Here is a 20,029-nt window from a genome sequence, read left to right on the forward strand (position 1 = left end):
ATATTTTGTTAAATATTAGAATTATTTTTCAACTTTGTTACTCTATTGCAGCAGATCACAATAATAAAAAGTATAGAAATTACTATTTCTTTAGTAAAACACTACCATTCGCGAGACCACTGTTTGAAATCGAATATTTTACTAATTAGAATATAATTTCTTATGAATATATGATCAAATATTAAAGTGGAAAAGTTACACTTTATTCTAGAATTTTGTTAATCTCTTTCCTTTTACAGTTTTTTAAATATGGAATTTAAAAAATTACATATAAGGTCAGTATGACCTTAAGCCTGTATGCAATACGAGCGACTTTTCAGAAATGTGTAGTTGAAGAACTAAGTATATAATTATAATAAAGTAGCAAATGTGGAATAGTAACAGAAATTGATTGAGAAATTGATCATTTTATATAGTCAAGGCAATCGTAATAAATCACAAATAATATTATGTAACAACATTTTAACATATATTTTATCATATATAGTAAGTAGCTTTAATATGCGGACACTATACAATTTTTTACTTTATCGCATTAATTTTGTTTGTAACAAAAAAAAAGAAATATTTTGTTATGTATATAATATTGCGACATTATATCTAATTAACAATAGTGTAAATTTTACTTATATAATGTGTAATGTTTGTTATATAATATGTTTTAAATGAATTGCCTGATGTCTGATTTTGAAGTTACAATAATTTTCGTAACTTCAGAATGTAGCAATTCACGTAAGCTATTCTAACACTTAATTCAAATGTAAGATATATTTGTAAACATTGTAGTCTGTGTGTAAAGTCTCAAATCTCTGGAAACTAGATCCGATTTTAGTCATTATGCTGCCTGGGAATGTGCGGAAAACTGTAGGACGATTTCTGCAGACATGGTTTTGTTCAAAATAGTAGAAGATTTTTCGAATCTACATTAATGATATGTATTAGTGATCTCTGAATGACGGGCGGTGTGATAATGGTCAGTAGAAATGTACAGTTAGCATCGTATAACACTTGTTGTCGTCAACAAATTTGCGCTATCTTAAATAAGATTTTGTTTGCAAAGTTCATCCTACGGTATCATACGCATACATTCTCTATTATAATTTAATAAATTCCTTAATAACTACTGTGAAATTTACGAAATGATAGGAAATTTTTTAATTTGATCCGTTCTCTCTATCTGCATACAAACGTTTTGTTTTTAATTGAATGACACTTTGGACATTATAACCATTTATAAATACCGTTTATAAATACTATTTATAAATACCATTTATAAAAAAAAAATTTAATATATTTATTAAAATTAAAAAAAAGTGTAATCTCATAATTATCAGTTATTTCTTCTCTTAAGTCATTATATGTTAAGCCACATACGTTAAAGTAATATAAATAACATCTTAAGGTTATTTTGATAGTCAACGAAATGATCTTGTTCATGTTCCTCGTTGGAAAGCAACCACTGATGAAATATTTTAATTTACATATAAGAAAAAATTAATAAGTTAAAGTTAAAAATAATTAATTTAAGTTAAAAGTTAACTCATTTTAACTAAGTTAAGGTAAAAATGATTAACTTTTTAATTTAATTTTTAACTGATCAACTGGTTATTACTCAATCCTAGGTAGGAATATAGGTTTTTTTGCATTGATGGATCGTTATTATGTGGCTAATCTATTTGTGAAAATATGTAATTTGGATAATGCCGGTTAGCCATGAGTGAAGTGACCGACATTAACCAGGATTATATTCTCTTTGTCGAGAATTTTGTAGAGATGATGAAATATGGTTTTCCGCTGCAGATTTTGTGGACTTAGACGCATAAAAATTGCACTGATTGAAATATCATAGATGGATATTATTACGATGCAAATTAATAAACAATTAACAATTTTTCCAAGATATTATATTTCAAGATATTACGTAGAACTTTGTCATCTCTTCTTATATGATATATAGTATAAATGTTCGATTTTCAGTGAAATGTGTATTTTCTCTGATTTTATACATTGTAAACATCGCTAACCGGCATTAACCTGAAGTCAAGGTAATCCCGATCAAATCTCACTTTTCGCTTTTTCATTTGTTTCTCTGATATATATTTCTATGGAATTTTTTGCATCAGTCTATATTATAGTAAATACCTGTAGGTATCTATTGCATCAAGCAGATTTTGAATCTCACATTTCTTACCTGTTTCATGAGAATTTCTATTTAAGTGACCGCCATTACCCCGTTTTATTCTACGTAATGCAAGTTTCATTTTTAATTCTTTCGATTCTTATCCGATTCGTTTTGCCTTACAGTCTCCTTAAGTCGAACGCCGAAATCTAGATCCATCCTCCCATTATCTGACCGGTCGCTTTTGATTTGCCGTGCAATTTTGTAGTTAACGGCGAATGGTAACGAGCCATTGGCTCGTTTTCTTTCGTGTCAGACTCGGAATGTATTTCCGATTCGTTTTCCTCTTTCATGTCCGATATCATTCCCTTTTCACCATTATAGTCGTTCCCTTTTTTATCAGATTGTTCTTTAATATCATCATGTCTCAGTTTTTCTTCTTTCTTCTCCTCTTCTTTTGTCTCATCCGCTGAATTAGTTTCTTCACTGTCTTTTTGCTGCTCCTGCATACTTTCCCTATTACTCGCGTCTGTCTTGTCGACTTTTTTCTTTTGATCAGTTGCTATTACTGGCGCTAACCTGAGCTGCTTGCTGACATCCTCTTTTCCGGGATCTTCAGGTATAGGCGAAGGAGACCTGGCTTCGATCATTTGGGTATCGAGCGTCTTCTCCATCAGCTTGTTCACGCTGCCGCTGCTCGAGAATTTTAGTAAGCTCTTTTTGAATGATGCGGTCATGTGTCGTGGCATTGCGTCCGGTTGCGTGGCGGTTTCTGAGATTATAACTTTGCTACTTCTTCGAGGAGCCTCGACTGTCTCATGGGTTGTTTCCGAAAGTTCTGCATATAAACCATTAAATGTTTAAATAAATTTTTTGATGACTATCAGAAATATCTGGAGGGACTCTGAGACAATTGAAGAAAGACACAATATTATCGACTACTTTTAATAATCCGATATAAATATGTGAACATTTAATATATGTAATAAGTATATATATATATATATATATATATATATATATATNTTATTTTACTATGTCTTCCATATGTATGTAGATGTATAACAAAGTATAGTAAATATTTTTGTCAAACTGCCTTTGTGCATATATCATTTAAACTGATTTGACAAAAAATTATCCAGGTAAAACAGAAAAACATGATGACATTAAAATGATGACAAAATAACGAGAAAATAATCGAATCATGATCAAAAGGCGTGTTACTGTAATAATTCTTTTATTTGACATCTTGATTTTCTGTTCTTCCTGAGTGAGTTTAGAATCGAATTCCTTTGTTCTATAAAATTTACCAGAATCTGACTAAAGTCTGGGCCCCATTGGGCCCAACATGAACCTTGGGCTCAAAAATCTTATTTTCATTCATTTAAGAACAAAACTATTCTAGATATTGACATACGACGAATTATAGAAAATTTTTTCAAAAAAATGATGTGGGTTTCATTGTACTCAAAAGAGGCCGCAGACCCAAATGTTAATTGGCTGTGTCAGATATAACAACGTTTCTTGAACATAAATTCGCGATAAAAAATTTAGGTCCTTGATTTAAATAGTCAATTTGAGCCTTACTAGGCTCAAATTAAGCTTCGGATCCAAAATCTAATTGGCTAATCAAATAACTTTTTCGATAAACAAAAACTTTAGTAATTAATAATTAATATTTTCTTTCAAAATTTATTGCCTTCAAAGCATTTTAGGATCCTGATAATATTTCCGCACCCTTTATATGCAGTAGGCATAAGCGTGATTCTAAAAGTGCTTTAAAAACTTGATGTACAAATAACGGAAATTTTAACGACTTTTCGAATTACGATAATCGTAACAAATTAATGTTTTTAATGGATAACGAGTTATTTTCAAAAATAAAACTTCCCTAAGTCTGATTTTTCATATAAATTCTGTAAGACTGGTGGTTTTTGTTTTTATCTCATCGATAATTCATTCACTACGAACTCACCCTCTTGTTGTTCGTCCACCTTATTCTTGCTCATCATGAACTTGGCGTAAGCAATTCTGGTGGCTGGCGTGAACTCGGAGAGGTACGGATTATAATTTACCAGTCGATTCGGATCCATGGATGCCAAGTCGGAGTTCGGCTGGTGTCGCAGTTGACGACGCAAACTGCGTCGGGACTGGCGTTGCACTGCCTCGTTCGTGCTGCCAATCGGATCTGTTGTGATGGTACTCTGCCTCACCACAGCGTTCCAGTCCTTCTTGCCAGTACCGCTTCCTTTACGCCCGATAGCTCGCGCGATCTGACTAAACACATCTTTCGGCTCCTTCTCGCTCTGGATGACTGCCTGCATGATGCCCTCCACTATGCCGATCTGGAAATCTTTCTGCAGACGACGTTCCATCACTCTGCCCTTTTTGCCAGATACTGGTAAAACAATACGATAATAATAATTCTCAACAAACATAATGGTGATGTTATTAATACGTCTTTAGTACGTCCTTTAACGTTATTAACATGTCATCATGTTTACTTCTACGCATGGACTCAGAAAAAAATTTCTAAAAGATGTCTTAAAAGTGTCCAAAAGACGTCTTATTTTTTAAATGCATTTTTGAAATTTGTGCTATCTGGCGATTTTTTTTGTTATCAATGAAGAGAAATTCCACTATACGAATCAAGTTTCTTTTTGTATACAAACGCATCAATTCTCACTGACGTGTAATAGCGAACATTTGTCATTCTATAATATATTCTCTAATTCTGTGTTCACATAAAAGAACTAAATCTGCTTAATATTATTACATTAAAAAAGGAATATAAAGTGGTCTGTACGTGCAGTTTTCATATAAATAGTAGCAAACGTGTTAAATTCTACTAATTGTATACTAACTATTCGAGTCCTCTTTGTCGAGCATTGGCGTGTGCATTCCGTTCTTCTTGAGAATGTCGATTAGATCGTACCGAAAGGATGAAATGTCCTGGCGAATTTCCCTAACATCGTCTTCGGTAATACCGAATTCGTCCCGTTTCCTTTGTTCAGCTGTTACATAACGACGTATAAGCAGACGCACAACGGTGTCATGCCTGGACAAGGCCTTTTCTCGAGACTTTTTCTGAAAACAGATCGCGTGAAAATATACGAGACTGATATACGAGATATTATATCAATATATAAGACGGTATAATGGTTTTCCAATTTGTATTGCTGAAAGTCGCATACGCTGGGACATGGGCTCAGCACGGTGTATTCATCCGCAAAAATTTGTATTTATTTTTTGCAGTGAAAAATGTAAAAAAAGTATGCAAGATGTTTTGCAAGCATGTATATCGCTAAATCGCCATCTACAATGTGTTTGCAGTAAAATCGTAGGTAGAATCTACTTCTCGATAAAAATGCTAAAAATTACCATATAGAACCACCATAATCTTTCTTTAAATCCAAAGTGTTTGCAGCTTCAAGTTAATTCTATTTACGACTCTCCTGCAACTACATTGTGGACGAGGCATTATAGATAAGTCTGTGCTGAGTTTACTTTCGAGCTCACGTGCCTACTAGCGAAATGAATAAGCAATTCGTAGTATTAACCAGTATGTTGATGCAATACCTATACATAGTGCATAGTGAAAATATCGTCGACCAATCTTCGTTGGCATACTTATTTTTGCTGCTTACTTTATCATATTGGATCTATAAGATCCAGAAAACACGTTTCTGATATATCTTTATTTAAATATCTTTAAATGTATTCCAATTGTATCTCTTCCAATTTGTACCTGAAAGGCACTGTTGTACTTGTATCACATTGGTGGAAGTGTATTGAAGTAGATAGATACTATTTCGATTGACAAGATGTATATAAAGTGTCGAATAAAAATTTAAATTCAAAATTCAAAAATGGTCATTTTATCTGCAACAACCTAATAAAACTACTAAGCAATAATAATTTATCATAGCGTTATTTTTTTCGGACAAGATTTACAAATATGCAAAAATAACTTACAATGAAAGATGTGGTGGAGCGACCGGCACTATCACATTTCAATAACTTCTCAAAAGTTTTGCTGGTCGGTATCATGTTAAACGGCGGCGGTACGGTATCGCCATCTTCGAAGTAGCTCATCCACAAGTGGCTCCTGGCGAATTTCCATTCTGTGTCCGATCGTTCCTGAAAAGGTAAGCGTTATGTTAGTACATTGATTCTAACATAAAAAATATATTTAAAAGTAAAGAGATCTATATATAATAAAGCATATACAACATCCGACAAATAACTTCTCACGTAATATCACCTCACGTAATATAGTGTTAGGATGCTACCAATTTGTAGTATGTTCGTTTAACCGTTCAAATAAAAGGAACGGCAGTGGCAGGAACGAAAAAAGAATTTTTATTATTAGGCGACAAAACTGATATTTTATTCTTTTAACTCCCGCTAGTGGACACGTGCGGCGCAGCACGTACCAGTACAGTTTTCTTAGCCTATCCGACTGCCACACTTTCCAGTCTGACTCGAATCCGAACCGAACAACAGCTCTCTGCATTTTGGCTTTTATAGAGAATCAAAGAAGGCGCTCGAACTGAAAGTCTTGCCACCGTGCGCTTATTTTAAACCTAACTTCGCTGAGAGAGTATCCTCCCGGGGAGTCCGTACTTTGTAACGGGCGCTTGACAGCGGCCACATCACAGGTGAAAATAACTATGGTTAAAATAACTTTGGTTAAAATAACAAAAGAATATTGTTTTGGTACCGAAAACAACTAATAATAATTTTCTCTCAGTATATGAAGTATACGACGTCACATCGCGAAACTCCAAATATCAGTAATATTATTTTCATATGAATCATTTTTGAGAATTTATGTCTACTTACCGAAATGATTTGATAAGAATTAGACATCATAGCGATCAACATATTCAGCAGTACAATAACGTTTATCACAGAATAAGAGCCGAACATGAGTAGCGCCCAGAATCGCGTGAAGCTTTTGATACCCGTCAAATCGAAGGACATTAAATCGATCATGCCGAAACTTGCCCAGAAGAGAGACTGCGACGCCTCAAACAAACTGAAAATATATCAATGAAATGTTAGTTCCTTAGGTGTTGAAGATCGGCTAAAGAACGATCTTTTATTATAAGATATATTATAAAGAACGATAATTTTAGGACGTAATTGTACAATATTTATGACTGTGTTGCCCGGCAATATTTTATAATCTTTTGTTTTTATCGATAACTAAGGAGCGATACCTTGTATCTGTAAAAATAACTATTTTTGAATTTTTATTCAAAGAACTAAGAATTCTTTTCTTGACCTGTTAAGATAGTTTAATTTTTATTTGTAATCTTAATACTGGATTGGTCAAAAAGTCTTTTCTCGTTTTGTTTTTTTTAAAGGAAATTTAAAAACATATTTTATATGCAAACTCAAAACATAAATATTGTAATACTTCATATACCAAAATTTGTGTGAACGACTTTCAACACTGAATTTCAATATATTAAGTATTTTTTCAATTTTCCGACTCGTTTGATGTGGATTATTTTACACTAATGCCTTTATTTTATTCTTATTAATATTAATCGATTTTCCCGAACGTGGAACGTCTTCGACAGAGAAATTTTCTATATGAAAATTCACAAACCAAAATTAGCTATTTTTACAATTTCTGCAACATAGGAATCGATATTAAAAAAATATATAAAAGTAAAAATAATAACTTTCCTCCAAAATTATTAAAAATTTATGTCGATTGGCCAATTAACGATCGAGAATTAATCATCGAGAAAAAGATATATTTATCCGATCGGTTGATAAAATGTTAAAAAACTAAAGAATACAGAAGAAATTCGGTTCTTCAGAACGAGATGAATTTTCAAATCAGTTTTTAGTTTTTCCTGAAATCTTCTTATTTCAAACGTACTAAATGTCATTTCTTAATCATCGGCGTATTACTTGTTATTACAATTCAAAGGAAAGTGACTTAAAATTATCCCAAATAGTTCATATTAAATATCTTTGCTTTACAAGTGATAATTGATTGTACTCAATTGTCGTACTTGGCAAATCTCCTCCATATCGAGCAAGCTTTTTCCTGATTATCGAAATCCGGCAATTCGTCGGACATATGATAGCACTTCATTTTCTCCAAATCCGCATAGTACCACATCAGCTGATTCATACCTGAAACACAACGCGAGCTCAACAGACACGTTATTCCGTGTTTAACAAAAGCAAAAAAAGAAACAGAAAACGGTGAGAAAACTACCTCTAAATATCAAATCAGGACGCCAAGTAAATACGCAGGACGAATTGCATGAAATAACGGAGTTCCATATAAATAAATAATCATAGGCGGCGTTACTCACCACAACCAAAAGCAAACAACACGAGGGTGTAGATGAAAAAAAATTTGATTATGTCTATTATCATTCTCCCGAGGGAAATCTGAAGTGGTCCGAGATGAGGATTCACGCTGAATATGTGAACGAGCTTTAAAAAGCTGAAAGAAACCACCCACATGTGTACAATACTCTTTGAATACTCGTCGGTGAGAAGGAAGCATCCTGAAAGAGGCTGGATGAAGAGGATAACTAATTGACACGTAATCGAGTGCCTGAATTAAACGCTTATAACTGCGCCTGAATATATTCTCTAGCAAAAACAAATTTTCTTCATATAGATTTTTCATTTTTCAAGTAAATCCCTAAGAATTACCTGAAGATCATCCCGGCCGCAAATGCTCCTTCCGAAAGTAGCATTGGATCAAATGCATGCCACTGATCCCGTGGATACCACGGATCTAATCCATTCCAATACTCTCTCTATTATTTAAGACAAATGGATTAATCATATGTGTGAAAAAAGTACTAATATAATCTAGAACATCATTAAAGAGCGTATCTCATGAAGTGATACAGTTAACGGAAAAGTAATTTTTCATAAGAAAAAGAAAACAAAGTAAACATGTATAGCACAGAAAATCTGTAAATACATTGCTTAGATATTACACAATAACATTGTAATATTTCATATATGTTATGTTACTGTATAACTTTGTGCAAACTATGTTACTGCAACGCTGCCGTAAGGTTGTAACAACATTAAATGTCTGCCTTTAGAAATATTGCAATAAAAGATTATAGTAATATTATGGTAAAATGAAATAGTGCAATATACATGCTGCTGTCATCTATAGGATGTTTCATATTTTAATGGATAAATATTACCAGCACATATAGACATATAAAATAAAAGGATACATAAAATTGCAAGTTTTTAATTACTTGGTATCCAAAATGTAGTTAAATAATATATAATAACTTAACATCTGCTTTATGTGGGTACGAAGCAATTATGAATTTATATTTATTCTAACTTTACTTTTTCATCTTTAAACTTGTTTATCTTCGTAGAGTTTATGTGTTAAAATCAGAGCATTCTGCGAATTAAGAATTTATTGTTACAGTTTTTTGTACTTATATATACGAATAAAAACAAATGGATAAAAATGACATCAATTGTTAACATTATATATTCACCTATATAGCACCGATTGTTACAGAAGCTTTAAAAAATATTTCAAAACCACTTCAACCTTTCACATTTTATGTCTTTACACACGCGCGCGCGCGCAAGCTATGTCTCTATAATATTATATTACATTTTGCAATGTTGCAACGGTCGTGCAATGTAATTGCAACTTTGTGCTATATAGCAAAAGTGTTCTCGATTAGGCAGTTAAAAAAAAATTTTTCAATTTCACTTTATATTTCAGTATAATTCTAATTTAAATTCAATTTTATTAATCTATTTCGGTTAATTCATTTCGTAATGTTTGCCGTTGTATCGCGTTCCACTCGATTATCTTGAATGATGTTGTTCACTTTTTTGTCTATATTAATTATTTGGCTTGAATGAGTTCTTCATGAGATTACAATCACAAAGTTTTTGTATATCTCGTGAGATGGGGATGAAACTTACCTGCACTATCCACCAGGCTGTAACTCGCAAACTTAACCAGACTACGTAAAAGGTATTTTGAATGAAGTCTACGATATTCCAAAGATCCGATATATACTCCATTAGTCCGTCTGCCCATAACGATTTAATTTCGCCGATGATCAAACCTACGAAATACGACTGCATGAAAAATTCTCTACATGCCCAAATCACTGGTAAAATAAATAATAACAAAAAATAATTGTTCATACATTAATTATAATTTTTTATGAATAATAATTTTCTGAATAAATATTTTTCATAATTTTTTATACAAGACAGTATCCAAGTACCAGACAGCCGTTATAATTACGTGATATTTACATCGAATCTTATACTACTTTATCTTAATTATAACGGTAATGGCATTACAAGTGCCATATTACTTCCTAATTCTGTTTCTGTCGTAACAGGTCAGTTTACCATCGAAGAAATTAGAAAATAAAACCGAATTTTTTGCGGGACTAACCTAATATTTTTATAAATTACGCTAATTACTATTAATATTACAATTTGTGTATTACTTATCACGTAAATGACCACGCCTGTCTCAACGAAACCCGGTACGCAACCGCGTTCTCGTTTCTTCCAACCAGCGAGAATCTCCCGCATCCATTTGTTGCCAAATACTTCGATCAACAGATATTCGATTCTTTGCGATGCCATGCCGAGAAGCACTACAAAATCGAACACTTAGTCAAGGCCTTGCTTTATTACACTTGCATGTGATTCGCAATTGAGAGATAATTCTACGAATAATTTGACAGGTCATTTCTAATATAGAAATTGCAGAACAAGTGATTATATCGTGATCAAACTTACTGAGGAAGACAGCATACGATGCGGAGTGACATATGAACTTTACGAATGGCTTTTTCATGAATAATCCCATCTGCGAGGTAGGTGACATCATATAGATCGTGCTATAGACCGGAAACATTGCTCCAAGTTTACCGACTTCCAACAATTGGGCCAAAATACTTTTCCTTCGGAATCCCGGAAGACCATCGTACCAAATAGCGGCCAATAATTGTTGCACGTTCGGATGAGAGACGAACTATCGCAGAATAAGATCAGCCATAAATTTTTTGGTTTACATATCTAAACAAATAATTATATATGAATTTTTTTTCAATGTGGTCATACATAATTGCACGAAATTATTAGGTTGGTGCAAATGAAATGGTTTTCAGTGTTTTGAATTTCCCACCCCTATAGATTACTTTTCTTTCATATAGAGGACGGTGTATACCAGGTGTAGAAGTATGAAACCTGAACTTCCCTCCCAAAATATTGACTTTTCCTTCTGGGATACCTTGTATGTTGTTAGATATCGTTATAAGAATATCCCATTAATGAACTTTTCTCACTGTATTAATATCAAGTTGTTCCTAACTCTGGTAAAAATAATTAAAACATGCATGAAACGTTGGAAATAATTCCAGAAACGTGGCTTCAACCTGAAAACTTGACAAATATTATTCCACATTGCGATAGCTTCAAATATCAATTTGTTGTCAGTTCTATTGTATTTCGCACAGCTTGTTAAAAATTAAGTATACCAGTAGAAAACGATTCTCCGCCGTCATAAAAAGTGCATTCAAGCCTACGTACTTGCTTCTGTTTATATTTAATAGCCAGTTTGAGTCGGTCCAAGGTCTGTCTCTCTCCAGGATCCCAATTCTCTCCAGTGGGATTGTAGTTCAGCATTATTTCCAATTCATAAGACGTACGCGCGTGGTCCAGCAAGGAGGTCGCAAATTGTTGCGTCTGTTCCCGCATCTCCTAACGATTGACAGAGAATCGCTTTTAGAGATGAGGATAAATAAGCATTTTAGTGCTTAAATATGCAGCTCAGATAGGACGAAAAATCACGATAACGTCATAGAAAACGACTATAAAAATACGCCTTTTCATCATTTTCTTATCATTTTCATGTCATCGTCATTTTCTATTTTATCCGGGAGGTGATAGAAGCGCCATCGTTTGTCGAATTGATTCTCAAACTTGCGCCTATGAAGAAACAATCTATACGTGGCGCGAAATATCAAAATATTTGGACGACTATAAATTTCAGTTACCGACAATTTGAAGGGACCCGAATGATTCGAGGAAGAAGAGGAAGAAGAGAAAGGTAATGAGGATTATTAATTTAAATACATTATATTGGGCACGAAATTCTTGTTCCATTCTGCTGAGACGACGTAATTCCCACGAAAGCTCGAAGGCTGTCAAAAGTGGGTCTCTCGATGAAAGCGCAATTAGAGATGACGAGGTGAGCGCACGATACGCATTTATTCGAGATTGCGAGTGTCGGAGGGAGTCCTGTTCGCTGGAAGTGACGCATTCGTCACAGCCACATCTGCAATAATATGAGGCTACATTCTTTTCTCTTTATATGAGCTCGTTTCATCGGCGGAAGTAAGGAAATTTTGAATCAGTACAAATATCAAATTATTTAAAATGTCAAGTTATGTGATACAAAATGTTTTACTAATTTCATATTAAAAATTACTATGGAAGTTTGTAAATGTGAAACATATTGGTATATTCTCTGCTTTAATTTATTATCCTTCCATTTCATATTTACTATTTATATTTCAGAAATTAAAATTTAATAAATAAATATATTATTAATAAAATTATTAAGTGTTCTTTAGCAAAATAATTTTAACTGACAGTATATTCCTGCATTATTATCAAATATGACAAAATTGAATTATTCGACTTCAACGAATATATATAGCGTATATAATGTATTTATGAGATAAAATGATTATGATAAAATTATTATTAGATAAAATTAATTACATAAAATTATTATGTTTTGATACGATAAAATTATTACCTCGTAACATTTTACCCTTTTCCTTTCAGATAAATACCTGGCATCGTGTGGCGTCGGTAGAGTCGCACCGCGATCCAAAAGCAATTTCAGTATCTCGTAGTTGTTTTTATGAGCCGCTAAGATCAATGGAGTTATATCGGGTGTGAAATTCGACGATGAATCCACGGCTTCCCAACTCTGGTAAGATTTTCAAATGCCATTGCGATAATTTAATCTTCTTTGCTCACGAAACGAAAAAAAAAGAAATAAATACTGTTTAGCATATTTAAAACGCAAATGGTTCGTCTCATAAATATTTCCTAAATTTTACGAGTGAAATTTCACTTGAAAGATAGAATAGCTGAATCATTTGAATTCGAGCGATTTTTTCCACTCTAAATCATCGAGTAAATATTTTCGCTTAGACTGAAGAGTAAATTCAACGTATTTTATTGAACAAATTCGCCCTAATCGATTGAAACAATAACTACGTTCAGGAAAGAAAAAAGCTCAATGAGCGCTTAATGATTTTCGTGACTAGAGAATTTTTTTAGATTCTCGATAAATCCAGAGGAATGTATATACTAATCAGGAGAAATAATCATTAAACGTTCATTAAATTATTTCTTTTCTGGACGCAAGCATTCACTAGTACGCAATTAGAATTCATTCTAAACTTGAGCGAAATATTTACTCTTGTGGTTTCGAGTAACAATATTTTTACTATTGTTTCGAATGAAAATTTAGCCAGCTTTCATTTATTTCGAATAAGATTCCACTCTAAAAAATTTGTAGGTTAAGATCGCGTTCTTTCTATCGAATCAGACACACATCCCGAGTCGAACTTTTGATGCTAATTTGGTATTCTTAAAGAAAGCGTGCATCTGCTTAGATGACCTAAGACTAGTTAAAACCTACTTTGGCGATACTATACTTATTAACTTCTCTCTTTAACCTTTAATTCTACAGACTTAATTTTAATACTACTGTGAAATAATTTATTTTGATGCTAAAAAGCGAAGGCGGAAATTTAAAACATCACAAAAAATAGGATAATTATATAATTATAATTAAAACTGAATATATTTTACTATCTTAAGTCTCACTGTGTTGTAAAATTAAAGATTTAACATAGAAATTCACGATATCATGTTTTTCGAAGTTGATTGAGAAAGATATATATAGTCGCATAAAAGCCAATATCGAACTTACGTAGGGTTGTCCCGGCTTATGTATTTTTTCCTCCCACTCCAACAAGATCTCCACTGCCTCCACGTACTCTTCTTTAATGGCGTGCAGGAGTGCATCCTATAAGACGTACGAATTATGGTTTCGGAGGATCTCAAAGCTCTTAGATGTTAGCGACGTACAACTAATGCAACTCTGCGTAATGCAGGTAGTTTATAACAATATTGTGCTCGTTGAATAGACCACAGTATGTTCTATACATGGTGACTCGAAAGACCAGGGTGCGTGCGGGCGAGCGCGCGGAACTCTCATTAGCAGTATCCCAGTAAACATCGATCACAGTATATCAAACGATAACACGCATTATATACTCTCGTGCAATAATTAAAGAAACAAACGGCTGTCCGCGTAATTTTCATTAGAAACGCTACGCTATCTCGATTCGACGATATTTACTTACTTTTACTTCGATTCCTAATTCCAGCAGTAACTTTATTAGTTCAACATTTTCGTTCTCGATCGCGGCTATGAGCGCCGATCGATTCAGCGGATCGACACAATTGATGTTCAGTATTTCAGGGTGGTCTTGGTTCTCCTCGATCAATCTACAAAAATGGTGAAAAATAGAATCTGAACATCTTGGAGATCTTATTAATTGATCTAGTATCTTATTTGGTAAAAAATGACAAAACTGGGGATACTGAAGTGAAAAAGCTCTGTTTCAAATTAAATGTTATTCTAAAATGTGAGATTAATAATAAAAAATAAAGGAAAAAATTAATTTTTAAAAAATTATCAGGATCACATTTTTAAAAAATTGTCAGGATCACTTTATGACTTCTTTAGCCAGTTAATGGCCTCTTTTCTTCTAATGCATCGCTTAAATTGGTCAATGGTTGTTGGTAGCGGTCTGCCGTGATCGTTTCACCTGGTTGTAACAACTCGTAATACAACACAACTTTCCAATCCCACCAGATGCAGGACAAAAACTTCTTTTTTCCTCAAATGAAACGCGAAGTGGAAACGAAAAATCGAATATGCTCTTTTTCTATTGTCATCGTGAACACTATTGATTTTTGAGGTTATGTGCATCAAACGCCAAACCGCATGGCATTTTAGAAGGGCAAATGTCAACGCTTTAAAACCGCAAAAGGAAAGATAAATAAAATTAAAATTGTTTCGGTTGTATGAAATATAAAGCTCAGAATTTTTTTGCTTACTTAATAAATCGCTTAAACCAAAATGCGCACACATCGTACGATACAACACCTTTGCTGAGAAAAGAACAAATCCATTTGCATACTCCTGCAGCATTTTTCCCTTGTTGGAATTCATGAAGAATACAGTGTCAGATATGCACTTTATCTGTTGCCATGTTTGATTCCACTAAACTGAATACTTTTGAAGGTTATGTTGGGCTTTTCACCATACTAAATGTCATTTTTAATAGTTATATATCAACACTATATAACCGCAAATGAGCGGAAAAATCAATTGATTTTAAAATTAATTTCTTAACTGCATAAAAACATTTGGATTATTTATTTGTGCACTTAATAAACAAGAAACTTGCGATTCAGTCTGCGACATGTAGCGGACAGAACGCGCGGAGTTCATTCTAAGCCCAATTTATTTTATGTTTCTACCAGAATACCTTCACTAGAGGCATTAACACGCAGAGCGATGCTCAGGATTACCTTTTGACAGTGGCACAATCGCCTCGTTCCGCGCTGAGTAGGAAATGCTTCTCAACCGGGCCGAGAATATAGTCAATAGGTGCCTGTAATGATTGCACCGACGACGTACTCGCCTCATTCGCGAATAGATTCTGCTGCGATTCCGACGGATTCATTTCACCTTCGACGTGTCACCTCTCGAACGTATTTTCGTAACGCTGAACTAAGTGCCCGAAATATCTAAAATTAGGAGATATTCTCTTAAGTTATTTAATTTGCATTTCCACTTGTGAAACTAAAATGGGAAACGTGTTTGAAAATCGCTAGGCTTTGACATATCCTGTGATCATCTCTTAAGTTATTTAATTTGCATTTCCACTTGTGAAACTAAAATGGGAAACGTGTTCGAAAATCGCTAGGCTTTGACATATCCTGTGATCAAAACAGAATCGATTCCACCCACATGAAAACGTTAGGGTGCCTTGAGACAAATCAACAGCAAATCAACGGCAAATTTGGTTGAATGAATAATCGTAAAATTAATTCGTTATAAGAATAGGCAGTAAAAATGGATGAACAAATTTCACGAAGAACAAAGTATGATTGAATTAACTTGACGATGAGCGAACTAAACGTGTTTTGGTTAAAGAGAACGGAATATCTGGTTTACCTGAACAAAAATTTAGTTTTTATAGAAGAAATTAGATTTCCTTCAACCTTTATTCTGCGTGCATTTTGAGTGTATTTCATTTCAATAGGATTTTAATTGAAGACTTGATTATGAAGATGTATAATGTTGGAAATTGGAAAGTTGCGATGTAATCAGTTATATATTTTCCATTACCAGTTATATATATTCTTATTAAAAAAAAATTGTCTTTTAGTAAATGAAAGAAACTATAATCGAGGAAACATTCAATGATTTTAGGACAATCTATATAATCCCAATTCCAAGGTAACATCGAAATTAATTAAATTTCTGGATTTTGCGCGTCATATACATGTCATTTTACGTGTCAATTATTATAATTATTATATAATATGATTATCTTGTTAATAGAAATTTACAATGTGCGCTATTGAAAGTTTATTCTATTACGAGTATGTTATGTAGGTACAGAGTTCAATGAAAATGTGTAATGCGCCGATCCAGATTTAACTAGTTATCCTTTTATATCGATTTTTTTGGAAAACAGAAGGAGATTTATTTTATATGAAATCTTAGTTGATCAAAAATTTCAAAACGAAAGCAGGGCACAACGTTACATGAGTAAGGCTTCCTATGCTTAACATATGCAGCATAAAGTATTCAAATAAACCAGGGTAATATTTTTCACGTTTCGCAATTACGCGCTAGTCTTAAACCTGAAGAATCAAATTTTTTATTTTTCACAGTTGTTCAATAAAATCATCAATCTCCCGCTGTAACGTAATGTCCATTTCGAAAGCATAAACTATGAAAAATCTCAATGTTGAATGACAATATTCGAATCGGACCTTTGATATCGGTTTTTATATAAAAAAGAAAAGAAAAAGATATTTTGAAATTTCAATGGATTCACTTTGATTCAGTTTCAATGAGTCGATATAACAGCTGTCTATCAATCCAATTATATTGAGTCTTAGTTACATAACTTGCTCTCGTGTTACATAACTGAAGACCGAAGTACTGTAAATAATTTATACGACGTACAAATTTTATCTCAAACCGAGGTGATTCCAAATTGGAGGAGAACAAAAATTGAATTGCTCAATTGCATTAGAACCGACCTTTCGTTAACTCGCGGCACGTTATTATTGGATTTTACCTCACACACTAAGAGAAAAAATCTAAAAATGTAAAAAAAAATATTCATTTGGTGGATACTAATAATAATTTGTTAACTTTATTTTTATCCTCGGGCGTGAGCGTGCGTAAGCATAATATTTAAATGAAAACACGCGTTTAAGAAACCTTAACGTTCAATAAAAGTTATTTGTAACGCTTCTGAAATAATCTATAGAATCTTTTAATTTCCCACTCGGACATATAACAATATATTTTACATTGAGAAAAAATTGTTTTAAATGAAAAATATAGATTTTTTTTAATTTGCAGCTTTCCGTAAAAGCAATTATTCTATAAATATTCCATTTAAAAATAAAATAATTTAGAGATTTAAATAAATATTTTATCATAGTGTCTATTGAATAAATATTAGATACCGGAAAAAGTTCATACGAATTCTTAGGTCAAAATTGAAACACTCAGTGAGTACAACTGTAGATTCGTCACATTAAAATACTTGTGCAACGTCTGCATACTTTTTTTGTGGGTTTAAACATATATATCCACGTAGTACATTATTTTCAATAACAGATGGTTTCTTCAATAACAGTCCCAAATACGGCTCATTCTTTACGATTCATTACCTTCCTTAAAACACTTAAACCACTTTTATGTTGTCCTTTCGTTAACAGTCACCACATATGTTACAAATACGTTTTGCTACATTTGCTGTTGTATTTCCAAATTTAAATTCATAAAGCAAGAAAACACGAATTATTCATTTTTTGCCATCCATCTTTAACCTGACGTAAACAACGGAATGTTGAAATAATTGAAAGCTGCATATCATATATATTATCGACATAAATATAACTTTCTGTTGATACCAATTTCATGCATTACACGTGCGAATTACTGACTGAAATCCAACTTTAATTTATTGCTAAGAAGGAAACCGTATGAACTTTTCCCAATTATTATTTCTTTATTCTTTAGATTTTTTTTCTCTCAATGTGTACTTATGCCGTATCCATATGAATAAATGTGTGTGGAATATTTTGTAACGAAAAATATGCTGCTTCTATTAATCAAAACATGTTTGGTTGTTTATTGTCAGGTAGATCCAACCAAACTTATTTTTCAGTGTATCTTAGCTCTTATATTATGTTGTACAATTAGAGGTTTAATAAAAAACCAAAATTTCGACTAGTGTTGTCTTTTGATTTTCAATTTCACCATGTTCTTCGCAGAATCGTTAATTGATTGCTGAAAATTACTATTTTCGCGTCTCCAGAGTGTCTGACAGAAAAGTCACGATGCGAGTCACGATTTTTTTTGCTTTCCAATCGAAAGAAGGGAGAAAAACGTCCTCGCGATCTCCCGTCCGTCCGCGTTTCCCTCGTTCACGAAGAGTGAGGGCTAATCTCGTGTGTGGAAAATGTACTTACTTTGTAAAGGAACATAAGGTACACGCTCTTCCACGTTGACGCTGGCGTGCACACGTGAGTAATGCCGGACGCGGACTGTACCATAGCCACATCTACGCGCGTGACACGGCGAAACCTTACGACGCCGTCAAGCAGGTTGATCTTCAGGGCGCGGATTAAGTACGGACAAGGTATACGTACCGAAAAGAAAAGAACTACCTTGCTAGGCATGGTATGGGTGCGCTACATTGTGTCTGGCATCACATTGTGCGACATCGGCATTATCACGTGGACACCGTTGGCCCAGGAAGGGAAGTGAGAGAGAATCTCCCTCTTTCTCTTTCTTCTAACCCTCGGATTAATGGTTTGCGAGTTTCGTGACGACGTATAGCAGCCAAATCCGAAGCTCGTATGCCAGCGACGCGCTCCGGCACATTCTTCTTCATTTCCTGTAGCGAATTCATCCTTCTCCGCCACACGGCGTCGCAATTATTTATCTTCCCCGGCGACGTGCATTTCCGTTTTTAGTGTGACGCGATATCCGTAACAATTTGGAAAATATTACGCCGAATGTACTCGAAGGCTGTTGATGTATGACGCTGACTACGGATACGGACCAGGTACGGAGCGTAAGTACGGACCGATATTGGCAACGATACAAGCGAGAATATGTTGATATGTCGCGTATATTGATATTGTATATCGAAAAATATATTCGACATGAAAGAATGCCGGATGCTCACGAGTTTAAATAATCGCTGTCGAAATGGTAGATAAACAGGCAAATAAATAAATTCTTTTATCTACATATGATATACTTAAATCCCAGATAGATGAAAAAATATTGATTACGTATAACGGATAATAAAATATTAATGGAGAAAATGATAATTATACATAAAGCGAGAATATACTCGGGAAAAAAGTAATGACGAGCCGTTCGCTTTGACGTTCACTCGACGGGATAATCGAAATAATTGCGTAAATAATCGGCAAACTAATTATAAATAATTTCCCACGAGCGAATTGGACAAGTGGGACACGCGG

General features: G+C 33.6%; 1 protein-coding gene across 3 annotated transcripts; it reads right to left on the reverse strand.

The window, feature by feature from the left end:
- Positions 1 to 1,519: 1,519 nt before the first annotated feature.
- LOC106751813 (transient receptor potential protein-like) lies at positions 1,520 to 19,070 on the reverse strand. 3 transcript variants are annotated; one of them, XM_014632998.1, is made up of 18 exons: positions 19,004 to 19,070; positions 15,809 to 16,027; positions 14,572 to 14,716; positions 14,136 to 14,231; positions 12,982 to 13,121; positions 12,257 to 12,458; positions 11,711 to 11,881; positions 10,919 to 11,153; positions 10,621 to 10,773; positions 10,079 to 10,224; positions 8,813 to 8,919; positions 8,464 to 8,597; positions 8,155 to 8,278; positions 6,965 to 7,160; positions 6,095 to 6,259; positions 4,984 to 5,206; positions 4,095 to 4,517; positions 1,520 to 2,957 (listed from the first exon to the last, which is right to left on the reverse strand). In XM_014632998.1, exons 2-18 carry the CDS (start codon positions 15,961 to 15,963, stop codon positions 2,329 to 2,331), a joined length of 3,444 nt encoding a protein of 1,147 aa, XP_014488484.1. In that variant the 5' UTR covers positions 15,964 to 16,027; positions 19,004 to 19,070; the 3' UTR covers positions 1,520 to 2,328. The 3 variants fall into 3 exon arrangements, with proteins under 3 accessions (XP_014488484.1, XP_014488485.1, XP_014488486.1); XM_014632999.1 differs by lacking the exons at positions 15,809 to 16,027; positions 19,004 to 19,070 and adding an exon at positions 15,332 to 15,385; XM_014633000.1 differs by lacking the exons at positions 1,520 to 2,957; positions 4,095 to 4,517; positions 4,984 to 5,206; ... (3 more) ...; positions 8,464 to 8,597; positions 8,813 to 8,919 and adding an exon at positions 9,938 to 9,989.
- Between the last annotated feature and the right edge of the window lie 959 nt (positions 19,071 to 20,029).

Source organism: Dinoponera quadriceps, unplaced genomic scaffold (assembly GCF_001313825.1).
Source record: "Dinoponera quadriceps isolate SergipeBrazil2010 unplaced genomic scaffold, ASM131382v1 scaffold179, whole genome shotgun sequence".
Taxonomy (NCBI): domain Eukaryota; kingdom Metazoa; phylum Arthropoda; class Insecta; order Hymenoptera; family Formicidae; genus Dinoponera; species Dinoponera quadriceps.